Raw genomic sequence first — 14,509 nt, forward strand, 5'->3', positions numbered from 1 at the left:
ATGTTGGTATGGAAGGAGTACCAGTGACGCTCACGCAGCAATTTTACTTTCTTGTACAAAGTAAAGGAAGTACTGTGTGAAGAATTTTGGTTTTTCAGATTTCAATGGAAATATCCACTTTGACCATCCTTGAATCCATTTTGACCAGTTTCAGGGTAACATCTGTATGTACGTACATACATATGTATTTCACATAACTCAAAAAACGATTAGCTGTAAGATGTTGAAATTTTGGATTTAGGATTGTTGTAACATCTAGTTGTGCACCTCCCCTTTTGATTGGAATTGACTGGACCAAAAGTGTCCAAAAAAAATTGAATTTTGGACTTTTTCTTAACTGCAGTAATAAGTGGTACTTATTTTCATTAGTTCCAGAGTTATAGCCACATAAAATTTTAATTAATGAAATATTTAGATTTTACAAGGGGAAGGGACATCGGTTCAAAACCAATTTCTTTTTTTTAATTTAAATATATTGATTTTTTAATAATTATTCTAACAAAATTTTTACAATAAATAATAGTTCAATAGTAACAATAAAAAAAAACTGAAAAATATCAGAAGTTATTAATGAAATAAAATTGTATGAATTTTTCATTTAAAAAAAATGTCTACATGTAATTTAATGCAATACGTACAAGGAAGTCATGTGATGTCCACATCAATTCTTTTCAAATAAACTGCAATAGCTCTAGAACCAAATGGAATTTATTTGGTTAACTAGCTCCTACTACAACTCAAATTAGTGCAGTAGTACTAATTAGTTATGTAGTAATTAACAGTAAAAACTACAGATAATTAATACATAACTGTTTACAGTAATGCATTATTATTATCAACAGTAACAACTAATGTAGTAATTCAGTATAGCTGTTATTGGTTCATTCTTTATATTCTTCCTCATCAAAATAAAGTATGGGCAAATGCGTGTCAGAGGTTGTAAGTGACCTCATAGATCTCTACAGATAAAAGAGAATGTATTGTTTAAATAATTATACACAAGAATATAAATTACAATTTTTAAATTCCTGATCAAAATTAAAAGATTATCTTAAACACTGTAAATAATTTATTATTAAAATGAATTTAAGTTGGATTTATTAATTCTATTTTCACATAAATACCTACACAGGACAAAAAATATACGGGACAAAATATTTTTTTGTGGGGGTTAAATTATTGTAAGTTTAATTTTTCTTATAATAAAATTACAATTAATATCCATTCTTTAATAGGATAAAAAATTCGCTAATACTACAAACACATTTCCATATTACTATATTTGATTTGGGTAAGTTTACAGTTTTTTGTTTGTTTTCTGCATCTTGTATTATTTATTTTATATTATGTATTAAAAGAACAAACAACAGTTACAAAGAATAGATACCGAATTTTAATACAGAGAACATAGTGATATTTTATGTGTTTTTAGAACCATTTCTATTTTGTTATTTACCATAACAAATCAAATTTCATAACATCAAAGTATACAGTCAAAAATTAACAAGTTTGTGCGAGACAAAACTTATACTTCATGAAAAAACTATACGCCTGCATATCATTAATGAATAAATGTAAAAGAATAGAAACATAAAATGACAATACACTGATTTTATAAAATAGGTGTACTGACTCATCTGTAACATTTTCAGGAAAAACTCTAGCTTCAAACTGGTCATGAAGTACATTTATCAGACAAGAACCAAGAACAGCAAGAGTATCACTATCACCATCTTCTTCTTGTATCACATGCTGAACTATTCTTTCCATTACTTCACACCTGACAAACAGCAGAAATTATATTTTAATAAAAATCAAATTAAATTTATATTCTTAAATAAAAAATAATAATTTAAAAATTCTAACTTTAAGAAATAGTGACTTAGTATACTTTAAATATTCATTTTATTTTTGTAAATTAAAAAAGTATATATTAACAAGGAAAGCAAGACAACTTAACTATTAACCTTCATTAAAAAATTATGATAAAAAGCAACAATATTTGTTTCTACTGATTACTTTATGTTTTCTTGATTAGTTGCAACTAGATGGAACACATACAAATATGAAGTTAATTAGTAGAAACAAGTATTGTAGCTTTGCATCATAAGTTTTTCATAAGATTATTAAACTTATTCATTAATTAGCAGATTTTATTTATCACTCCATTCATATGTCTTCTTGTCCTTATTAATAAATACTTTTTTTAATTTACAAAAATAAAATAAATATTTAAAATTAGTTAAACTAGATAGAATACACTATATAACCTCCCTCAAAAAAATGAAAATCCAAAAAGAATCCATGAAATTTTAACAATCAACTTACACATGAGGTGAATTAATAAGTTGTAGTGACAGATTAAGAGAGAGATTATTATTATCTATCTCTTGGAATGATGCGAATTAGAAATATAAAAATAATAAGATCAAATGTCCTTGAAAGAAGTAAACTTAACACGTTAAGACATCTGAAACTTTAAATCACGCATGTTCCAGAATCCTGGAATCGTCTGCCTTCTTAAAAAAATCTGTAATGAGCCATAGTTTTAGAATAACATTAAACCACTAGAGAATTAACAAAAACTAATTTATTAAATAATTAATGGCAAAGAAATTATGTTTCAATAATGCTACGTCTTCTTGAAAATGCCACTATAATGTGGTAAAATAAAAAAGCACTGCAGTTAAGAGTATCAATTAATAAAACATTTTATTCAATTATTACATTGTGTGCCAGGTTAAAAATTAATTTTAGAAACTGTAAGAAACATACTTTAATAGTAATAATTTTTTTAAACAAAGTGTTATTGATTGTCAAAGTTTACAAATGTTGCAAGATTTCAAAAATAACAAAAACATAAAAAAAATTGTGCTGTTAATATCAGCCATCTTCCTCCCTTTAAGATTACTGTAAATTACGTTTTTTAGAAAGCTGATAATTATATATTTTGTCTTACTTTGTAATAAAAAAAAAAAAAATAGTAAAATTTAATTCAAAGACCACATACAATTTGTTAATACAGTATTTATATGGTTAGTAATGATGATTTATCACTTAATGCTTTTTTGAAAATGTATTTGAGATATTAGATTAATGTATTGGTACAAATGTAAAAAGAACAGTAATAGCAATAACCGATGAGGTGAAAATATTTGACACTATATGACTTAATCTATTAGTTAACTATTAATCAATTTATACTTAACTACTAGCAAAAAATACGCATTTAAGATAGAATTCCTATTATTAATTTTCCTTTCAATTTTAATTGAATTAACCTTCATAAAGATCTCAAATTGAAAAAAAACATTAACAGCAATTCTTATGAAAAACACACACACACACACAAATTGTCATAAACCAAGCTTTAAAAGATGTATACTCACTTTGCTTCATTATCAACTTCAGCATGTAGTGATTCAACTAAAGTTTTTAAATCGCTATCTAATCCCTGAGCTATATATTCTTGTTCCTTCTTAGGTTCAAATGGTTTATCTTTTAATCGTACTCGTGATGCACCCATCATTCGCTTTCCTAAGATAAAAACAAAAACAAAATGCAAAACATTCATTCCCTTTTACGCATTGTTTCAATTTATAGCAACTCAATTCATTAACTTTATATTCAAGTGTAGACTACAGTATATATAACTCTAGCTATTCAGATCACCCTTTTTGCTGGACTTAATTAAAATCATATGGTTATTTTATCTAATTTATACATTGCAAAGCAATAGAAACATAAGAGTTTTGCATAATCTACAATTTTAGTAATATCTGGATGAAACAATAAAAAATTATAGTTGTAACATATATTACACATTATGTAACTTATATATTATGAGGAAAAACACTCATTATGCTTCTTCTTTAGTATAATATTATACTAAATATATATATATATATTTGTGTGTGTGTGTGTGTGTGTGTGTGTGTGTGTGTGTGTGTAATCTTCATGTGAATATCTAAAAACCAATTTCTAGATTTTTAAAAATTCTTTTCAAAAAGAAAAGGTCACTCCATTTGGGCTTGCATATACTCTTCAGATAAATATCCAAAAACCATTTTTGGTTTTTTGAATTCTGATTTTTTAAGTGTGCAATGGTGTATGGTGCAGCAGCTCAACCAACATAGCCACTGCCACTGTTATTGTATGTGCGATGCGACTAGATGCGCCTCCAGTTACTTGACTTAAAAACATAAATTAAAAAATAGAAAAATAAATAAAAGATAAACAAAGTTTGATCACCTCCTAATGGCATTTATCGGGTAATGCTAAAAAGTGGGCAAAATACATTTTTGCCCAGTTCTATGGACAGGCAGATTTTGCAGTACAAAGGACGGTAACCAGCTTAACTACAATTTTTAAGATGAAAGCAGACTATTTTGAAACCCTAACACTTCAGATCATTCAAATTTTCGGGTTCTGTACTTACCAAACTGTTGCTCTGAAGAAATTACTATACATTGATAGTTTTTATGAGAGCAGGGTGAAAAATTCCTGGCTTGGTTAAGAAAACATTTTCTGGGTATAATTTGATTTATTTTTCAATATAATCACTATTAAGGTCTAAACACTGCCCAGCATTCCACAATAGTGCTTATGGGAGTTCAATTTATCAAACTCATTAAAATAAACACTCTAAGGAGGCCATAACTTCATTATTGGTTGAAAATCTCTTCCCTCCAAGCCATTTTTTTTAGGTTAGGTAACAAGTGATAATCACTGGGAGCCAGATCAGCTGAATATGGAGGGTTTTGGATCAATTTGAACTATAATTTGTTGATTTTTGCCATTGAAATGACTTAAGTGCAAGTTGAAGCATTGTCTTGGTAGAAAAGCACTTTTTTTTGCCAAATGCAGTTGCAGTGGTTCTTCCTTAATTTCATCGCCAGGATGCTGCAATAGGTATGCATAATATTCACAATTTATTGTTTCACACTTTTTATCTTAAAAAGTGATTATCATTGATTATCTTAATCAATGAAAATTATTCCAGCATCCCAAAAAACAGTTGCTATAGCTTTTCACATGAAAAGTTTTTTTCACTTTTTTTGGAGAAGGTTGACCTTTTTCAACCCACTGTTATGACTACTGTTTTGTCTCAGTAGTGTGAATGAACCCACATCTCATCAACCATCACAAATCGACATAAAATTCCTTTGGAATGTGCTGAAAGAGCTCAAGACAGTTACTAGAAATCAGCACTGTTTTTGATCAGGTATGAGCAAATGTGGCATCCATCTAGCACACATCCCAACCCCGTCAGGGGAAGACACCCTCCTTGTGACATTACTGGTCGCCACACCACCCCCTCCATTCCAAGTCCAGAGGGGCTTTACCGTTGGTTCTCTTTAGACCCTCTAACTGATCACATCTCACAGTCATTAACCAGGGCTCTAGCGCACAGCATGTTAACGCAAAATGTTGTGCATGCATTCTATTGTCATGTCTACAGACTCTGCTAACTCGTCCACTGTTACTTATCAATCGGCCAAAACGATTTTATGCAATTTTTCTATCATTTCTGCTGTAGTCACTTCAGAAGGGTGTCAACTGTGCAGTCAACCCATTTGAAATTCTGGAATCCAACAGTTAACTGTTATATTTGATGAAGAAGAGTATTTAATCATTGCATGAATTTTCAGATATTCCAATTTTTTTTAAATGCTCTAATTCTCCACTCTGACGAACTGTAAATACTATACTAACTGATGCATTGACTTCAAACTTTTACAGTAAACTAATGAAGAATGGAATCATTTGACAGCACTGAGAAATTAAGCATACTAATGCCTTCTCTGTGTGAGACCTGGAACTTTTCACCACACCCTTGTAGAAACTGAGAGGCTTTAATTTTTATTCATCATTATTATTGTCACAAGCATGAATTTAATGAACATAGGATTATCTAAGGGGCAGAGCTCTAATCGGCTAATTAAATTATATATGTTAAATAATACAATTAACTCTAACCAACTTCCATATATCAACTTCCTGGCTCCAACTCTAACCAACTTCTTTGCAGGAAGTGAAGGCACTTCCAGCCATGCTCCTGTACAGCCCTGCCCAGATAGTTTTTTTTTTTTAAATGGAATCTTTTTGAAAGTCTTGCCTTACTGATATTCTGTAAAATATGTATTTGTGTTTGTTTTAATCATAATTGTTTATCAGTGTGCTAAGTCTGATAACTATTACCAAGATAAAAGCAACATTTTCCTTATAAAATACATATTGAAAGAACTGCAGTTATTTTAAGCTGTCATTAACATAATTTAATACTGTTTAAAAAACCCACATGAACAACATTAACAATTTTGCAATTATTTCTGTAGAAATAAATACTTTTTTTAAACTGACAATATTAAAAAAATAAAAAAACTGTACAATACTTACACACTTAGTATACAATATATGTACAATACACACAACATATACTATACTTTGTAAAAAAGTAATACTACAGTACTACAACATTAATCAAAACTTTGCATGTTACAAGAAATTCTTTTGATGTGGGATAATTTATGAGAAGAAATCATCAAAACAAGTATTTATAACAGATGCATAAATATTAGTTGAGGAAATTCATTGAGGTTGTATATAACGAATTATGACTAATTAGCAAAACTATAAGATTTGAATTAAGGAGCAGACTAAAGCAAAAAGGTACCTTCCTATTCCTAATACCCTAGTACTTACACTGTTGTGATACAGAGAATGATCAAGCAAATGAAAAAATACAAGGATAAAAAAATGATTTTTGCAAAAAATGTTATGAGGGAAAACTGAAAGATATGCAAAGCAAGCTTGATGCATGGAAAGAGATTATAAAGAATTATGAACTAAACACAAAAAAGAAAGAGTCAAGTGGTAACTTTAGAAGAAACAGATAGGTAAAAAGATTTTTTTCAAGTTTTCCACCCAAAATAATGTCTATTAAAAATTGTTAAAAATGGACAGATGTGTGCAAAATTGGTAAACGGGATTTGTGAGGATGGAAGATGGCAGATAAGATGACTCTTTAAAAAAATAGGGGGAATCACTATCAAGCTATTGAGCACTTGTTACAGAAAAAGGTTCAAAAATGGCCAATTTTATTAAGAACTTTTACATGCCTATAAAAAAAATATGAAGTATAGAGATAGAAAAATGACAAGGGATTGGAAATGACTTCAGGTTGGAGAAATGAAATTCCTGAGATCTATAAAAGGCATAAAAAAGAGACAAGGTTTCTTCTTTGTAAGAAACATAGGTATAAGAAATAATCTTAAGCGGCCTTTACTGTTTTGCTTATACTTTTGTAACAGATAATTGGAGGCAGAAGATTAAGAGAAAGATAGTTGAAGGACTGAGATTATGATGATGTGACATGTTAAAAGAATAGGTGGGAAAATTTTTTAAAAATAAAATACTCGATTAAATTATACATAAATTTGACATTAAAACTACATGGGGTTTTTCAGCCAGATTATTAGACTGAGCAATTAGTTAAGCAGTTCAAATCCAATAAATACTACCTAATGCATAATTACCTAATGGAACATCATCATCATCTTCATCATCGCCAGTGACATGCTTTGTTCCACCACAAGCCGACTCTACCTCTTCATCTGAGAAGGCAGGTTCTGTCTGGTCCACATGGTTATTAGGTAGAACGTGATTTGGTGTTCCATCTATATGATCAATTTCCTCTTTGATGTCATCAATTCGGTTACCTAATAAAGATAAATAATACATAAGAAAACTATCATTTATACATGATTTTGAATTGAAAGAGTAATTACTTTAATCACAATATGGAGGAGGCCTTAAATGAATCAACTGGATAGATTACTCTTAACTTATAAGGACAAATATGCAGAATAAATAAACTGTTTATAAAGTAGAACTATTGCTGATTTGAATTTCTTATTTTAATCAATAATGTTATTATTACTACACTTTTAATAAATTTAATATTTTTATTATTTAATTCTGTTAGAACCACTTTATTTTTCATATGACACTTTACAAAAATACAGGATATAAATTTATGTCCAGATTATTGTATTCAAAATTGTTTCTTTAATTTATAATAGGGGTTTAATAATTTAAATAATGCACTAACAGACTACTATTGGCGACGAAGGTATGCACATGTCAAATGATGAATACTAGTGTTCTGACTGAAAACCTCCAGTCTTTCCCAAAATTGAAAAATTTTTTGACACTACAGAAAATTGAAATGAAAGATAATGTCATCAAGTAAAGCACTGTTATTTTTAATTCCATTATCTAGATGTATGTTTGTGAAACTGGATTTTCTGCTATGGTGATGTTAAAAAATCAGTTTCGTAATAAAGTCAGTCTTGACCCAAATTTGCGCTTAAAATTAATTTCAACTGAACCAGTTATTGCTTCATTTGTTTCAAGCATGCAGCACTATTCTTTTCACTGAAGTTTTAGTCTTCAAGAATACTGTAATCAGTAATGTAAGTAAATGTATAATGTAACATTTAATTGTAAAGTAAATAAAGGTTTTTGTAAATAAAATCTGTAATAAATAATAATTATAACAGATTTTGTTAATAAAATAAATAGATACTTTCAAAAATATATTCTAATTTTTTATTGTTTTACCATTCTGAGACATAATATTCTTGGTTAAAGGACTATATAATTGCTTGGCTACAGAAAATGCTCAACTACTCACAGAAGCAATTCTAATTAACAGAAAGAATTAATTTTTATGTAGAGATTTAGAACTATATTAAAAGAATTGGGTCAGATAACCCAAGAATTACGGGATTTTTGGAACTGATATGATTGAGCATCGTGAGTTAAATGCAATAGAGCTAACTTGGCTCTATGTAAAAACAAAGTGGCCAAATTAAACTGATAAAACTCAGAAGAAGAAGGAATAAGGCAAGATTTGACAAGTGATCTCTATGAAGAAATTTTACATTCTGTGACACCTGACTTCTGGAAATTGTGTACAAAACATGTTCAAAAAAACTTAAGATTGTTACAGGAAAAAAGACCACCTCTAAAGAAATTCCATAAATTCAATCTGTTACTGAAGATTTTCAAAACTCTGATTCTGAAAGCGATTTTGAGAGGATGTAGAACTTTATGATGACATACCAAAATGTTATGATGAATGAGTAATCTGCACAAACCATTGTGCATACTGTACCTTAAAAATAAATAAAATAAGAAGAATAAAAAAAGTAAAAACTGCAAAAAAAATTTTAAGCTACCACAGGATGAAAACACTGTTTGGAAATGTTTAATAAAAATGCATTAGAGCCTTTTTAAATTGTAATTAATTGGGGCAGACAATAATATTGGGATAACTGTTATGTGAAAAAATGCAAATAACTGAGAGCACTCATTAAGACACTTGAGCAGATAGTTGGTTGACCTTAATTATTCAATAAAATTGACACATTGTAAAAACAACTTCACACAACTGTTCATGTAGTTACACTGATCTAGTCATATCCCAATAAACTGGCATGATTTATTTTAAAATACAGGTAATTTAACATTTTGTTTTATTTTGAAGTGGAGAGTTTTCTTCTCTATAGAACATGAACTCCTTTAACTTATTTATGTATTCATTTCCCTACAATTGGTTTTTCACAGTAAAAAACGATTCTGTTTTATCACCAGAGCACAATATTTCTCATAATAAAAAAGGATATATCACATATTATATCTCAATTAAAAAATTAAAATTTCCAACTACTATACAGCAATTGGCAAGAATAGCAGGAAAAACACCACAGTAATTTAAATATAAGTTATTTGAATATAAATGGAAGGCCCTAATAAACTGTAGAACACAGAAAAAAAAAATTCATTATCACCTAGAATAGTTCACATGTTGGCCCCTAGTTTAAACTTGTGATGCAATGTTACATAACAGATACATTTTACAAGGATGTGGTGCAGTCAGTCAGCAGTCGCAGCGAGCACAAACTGGTGAATCTCTTTGAGTCATCAGATATCCATGAGTGACCTAGTGTGCTCTATTTGCAAACACTCCTCATGCAGAAATAACCATCAGGCGGAGATAATTACCTACCATATGTATTTCTGGTTTAAAATAAACAAATAATTTTAATTTGTAACAACTTTGCTTTTTCTGTTTCTTTTAGTAGTAGACTGGACCTATGATACATTCCAAAATTATTTATTTAAAAATTACTAATAACCAGATAAGTATGACATTAATCTGGTATTCGTTTTGACTTAATATGAATAAAGCACAAACTGGTATAATGAATCACATTCAGCAATACTGCTGTCATGGTTATCCTGTGCCTTTTAACACAGACTTTTTTGTCCTCTTTCAAGTGCCTCACTTAATGAATTTTCAAACAAAAATCTCCAAAAAATCTAAGTTTTAATCATAATACAGATCCAAAGATAATACGGTTTTACAAATTGAATACTCAAAAATGGGTTAAGATACTAATCAGTCTTTTTCCATTTAGCCTCTCCAGAACCACCCTAAGGTATTACTTCAGAGGATAGATGAGAATGATATATATGAATGTAAATGAAGTGTAGTCTTGTACAGTCTCAGGTCGATCATTCCTGAGATACAAAATTGAATTTTTATAAGTGATAAGGCCCATTTACAGGATAATGGAGTAGCTTGAGTAAAAATTTAAATGTGATTTCATCCAGTGGTTATTTAGTAATAAGTGATTAAAGTTAAGATGCGCAACAGAACGCTAAAAGTAGTACTTTTTTCATTCACTTCATATTAAAAATCTTAAAAAATTATTGAAAAGTAAAAGTTTTTAACATCATCAAACACAACATAAAATAATTTAAATGTGATGAAATTTGTTTTGAGATATGATAGGCGATTCTATTTCTACAAAGCCTCAAATTCAAGTGCACATTCTTTCTACACTGATAACAGTGGTATATTTCAATTGGCTCACAGGCCATGACACTCTTAATAAAAAAATTGGATAAAATTGTGGCGAAACTGGTATTCTGCTAGTTGTCATGGAAACAAAAAGATAATTTGTGGTGCAATATGTCAGGAGCTGTTATATTTGTGTCAAAGCATTTTTGAAGATTGTAACAGGTGATGCAACATGGAGATTTATGGATTTCTACCTGAAGGAAAAACTGAAAACTGACTACTATCTTAAAATTTTAAAAGATTATAAGAAAATATAAAAAAAAAGTTTGCATTGTTTGATCTTGGTTGCAATGTTCTGAAGTTTTCTGTAACAAAACTTTAGTTACTTTGTGAACTGACATCACGTATACTTTTATATGCACAAGATATATACAAGAAGCATAAAATAGTCTGTAGAGATTGAATAAAGATGTTGAAATGTCAATGAAAACACTGTTATTTTGATGAAAACAAAAACATACACTGGAAGAAATTAATGGAGTGATTCATTGTTTGAACAGAAATTCAGTTTGAAAATAAAGAATAAAACATAAACTTACTATTACTAACAAAATATGAAAGAAATAGATAATGAGAAGCATAATTAAATGTTAATGTAGAACATAATATACCAGAAGTTATAGAATATTTTGGTTTAGGAGGGAAAATAATAAAGATGAATAAATAAAAAAATAAATCTAAGTAGGATAAGCAAGGCAAGTGTACATGCAGAATGGAAGTCTTCTATTATCAAATACAGATCAAGAAATTAAAAGAAATTTTCCATATTATTTGTTCAAAGTATAATGTGGATGGTCATGGAACCTTAAAGGAAAAGAACAGAGGCTATTCAAATGTGATTTTATTGGTGCATTTTAAAGATGAGTCAATAAACTAAGAACAAGGAGGTTTGAAGGTGGGCTGGAAATGATAAGATATAAGAATTTTGTACACAAAGAACAACCAGGTTGAGGTACCATATATCTTGATATTTCTTTGCTGGTAACAATAAAAAGTATTAATATGTATGGAAAATTAAGATCAGAATATATAAAACAAAATTTAGAATGTAGGATCTGTCCTGTATAAAGGCAATGCTAACCAAACTTGCTTTAATGTTCTAATTATTACACATCAAATCAGGGATATAATGTAAAAGTTTAATTAAACTTCATTACTTCCTCTCGCACTCACACACACATTATATTTTTTTAACTGATAAAATTAACATCCCTGTCTTATGCAGTGAATTAAACTGACTGGTGAATAATTATTTTTTCAAGTTTAACCTTAGAATGTAGTAATCACCTCAGCCATCTACAAGTTCTCTGATGTATTAATATTATCTAACTTTAGTTTATCTTTTCTTTTTTTTTTGTAGAAATGCACCAATAAGTATGCTATTATATGCATTTGTCTGAATGGATTATTAAAAATTTTATATATTACTATACAGCAGATCTTCTGTCTAATCAGCAGTGTGTTGACAGAATATATTTCTCAACCATTCCGTAGAATAACTTAAAAGACATAGTGCACTGATTTTTTTAAATTATAGATATCATAAAAGCCTATTTTGAATAATCTCAATTTCATGAATATATTTCTATTGATAATGACTCCATAACACTGCCCTGCACTATATGCCTGACTACAGCATTGTTTAATTTTAAAATGACACCATTGTGGAAGAACATTTCTGTATTACTCATCACAAAATCAAGACTTCTAATGCCCTTAAGTATTCATTATGCGCTTCTTGTACATAAGACAGGGACTAAGCACCACTTCAAGGTCTTTTAACTCTGTGACTAAATTCAAGTTATTTTAATTTGTTTAAATTAAATTGTTTAGTTTGTTTTCAAGTTGTTAATTTATTTTATATATGTAATTACTGTACTGTGGTTTACAAATGAAAACTAACACTCTACATTTAATTATAATTAAGTCTAATGTATTAATTTTAAACTCCATATACCTATATTAACAATATCAATTTGTCTGGTCCATTATTTTCACCTCACCAGCACACAATGACATTTAAACTACCTATCAAAAGTAAATCATTAACAAATATCAGAAAAAGTTGAGGGCTATGGTGTTCCTGAGCTCTTATATTCCCTTCCAGCATTTCTGACCTGTGAATAAATGGTCTGCTAAAATGGTTCATTTTTTAACAATGTATGCGCTTTCATGCTAGCCATTTGAAAAATGTTATGTTCACTTATATAAATATTTTTCTATCTAAAATGGTTTTAAAAAGCATCGTCATAGTACACTTGACAAGTACCACATAATACTATTGGCTTTGGTGTGCACCAGCATCATAGCATATTCAACAATTCTTATTTTAAATTACCCTTATTTCTCACTCATTGTATTTTTCATCGGTTTTACAATTTTAATGAATATTGTTTAATTTTGTGAGAAATTTAATGACTAATTTTAATTATGACAAAAACAAACAAATATAACTGTAAAAATATGTATATATAATGCAATGTATTATTATTATGTTTTTTATAATAAATAACAAAGGACAACAAAAAAACAAATAAAATAAAAATTTGTTAACTGTGATAAAAGTAGGTGAATTAGAATGTATTTCTTATGCTGAATCTTAAAATGAAATTAGTTTTTCTTCATCACCCTCAGATATTTGGTTATGACCCATTTAAAATATTGAGAAATTTCTTTAATAATAGAATACAAAAATAATAATTATAATTACAATTAAAGTGCCTACCTTTATTTAGCAGACATTATTGTTTATTTTAGTTCCTTTTTTCTTATTTTCCTTTTGTATTCAGTGAAGTCTTCTCTTTTTATCATCCAGCAGTAGTCTCTCATCATAGATTCATTCCATCTTCATTATATCTTGGTGAAAGCTTTTTCCTTGTTTGTCGCTGATGTCACTCAAGTTTAAAGGGAAAAAGTCCAGATGAGAATGTAAAAAATAAATTTTCAATGACATTCTGCAGCCTAAATTTTTGTAGTTCACTAAATGTTTTTTTATAAGTTGATCATGGTTTTCAGCTTTTTGTTTCCAAGAAAACCAGTAACAACATTTTTGAATGACTTCCATGCTGTTACTTCTTTAGGATACAGTTTGCTGTCAAATATTTTTTCACAAATTAATTTTCTTATTTGTGGCCCAATGAATATTCCCTCTTTTAATTTGGCTTCACTTATTGTGATAAAACCTTTCTTTTATGTATCTTTTACGTATAGAGGAGGTAAAATAATACAATCTGCTTCAACAAGGGGAATATTGATAACATTTTCCTTTCCTGGGATAAACTGATTTCTTTTTGGCCAGTCTTTAACTGTATAGTATTTATCTGTGACCTGACTATTCTACAAACACAAAAAACAGATATATTTTGTAAAGTCACTCTGGAGACCTAGAAGAAGCTCTATCGCTTTCAGATCAACAATGATTCACTATGAGTGTTCATCATATTTAATAGCTTTTAAATTTTTGACATACTTTCATGTTTTTTTTTCATTCCTGCAGCATGTGCTACCAGTATAGAAGAAAACCTATTCGAGTTATGCAACAACATTGCCTTTAAGCTTCTTTTTGATGAGTCTATA

At 28.9% G+C, this 14,509-nt stretch overlaps 1 protein-coding gene across 3 annotated transcripts in view; it reads right to left on the minus strand.

Annotated features, from left to right (window-relative positions):
* IntS3 (integrator complex subunit 3) overlaps positions 1–14,509 on the minus strand; it is a 111,351-nt gene that overhangs the window by 43,804 nt on the left and 53,038 nt on the right. For all 3 annotated transcript variants that reach the window (XM_075370324.1, XM_075370333.1, XM_075370341.1), the window contains exons 9-11: positions 7,539–7,721; positions 3,390–3,537; positions 1,634–1,780 (exon numbers count right to left, since the gene is read on the minus strand). In XM_075370324.1, the coding sequence (XP_075226439.1) occupies positions 1,634–1,780; positions 3,390–3,537; positions 7,539–7,721 (478 nt within the window). The remainder of the gene's footprint in view (positions 1–1,633; positions 1,781–3,389; positions 3,538–7,538; positions 7,722–14,509) is intronic.

This window comes from Lycorma delicatula, chromosome 1 (assembly GCF_047948215.1).
Source record: "Lycorma delicatula isolate Av1 chromosome 1, ASM4794821v1, whole genome shotgun sequence".
Taxonomy (NCBI): Eukaryota; Metazoa; Arthropoda; class Insecta; order Hemiptera; family Fulgoridae; genus Lycorma; species Lycorma delicatula.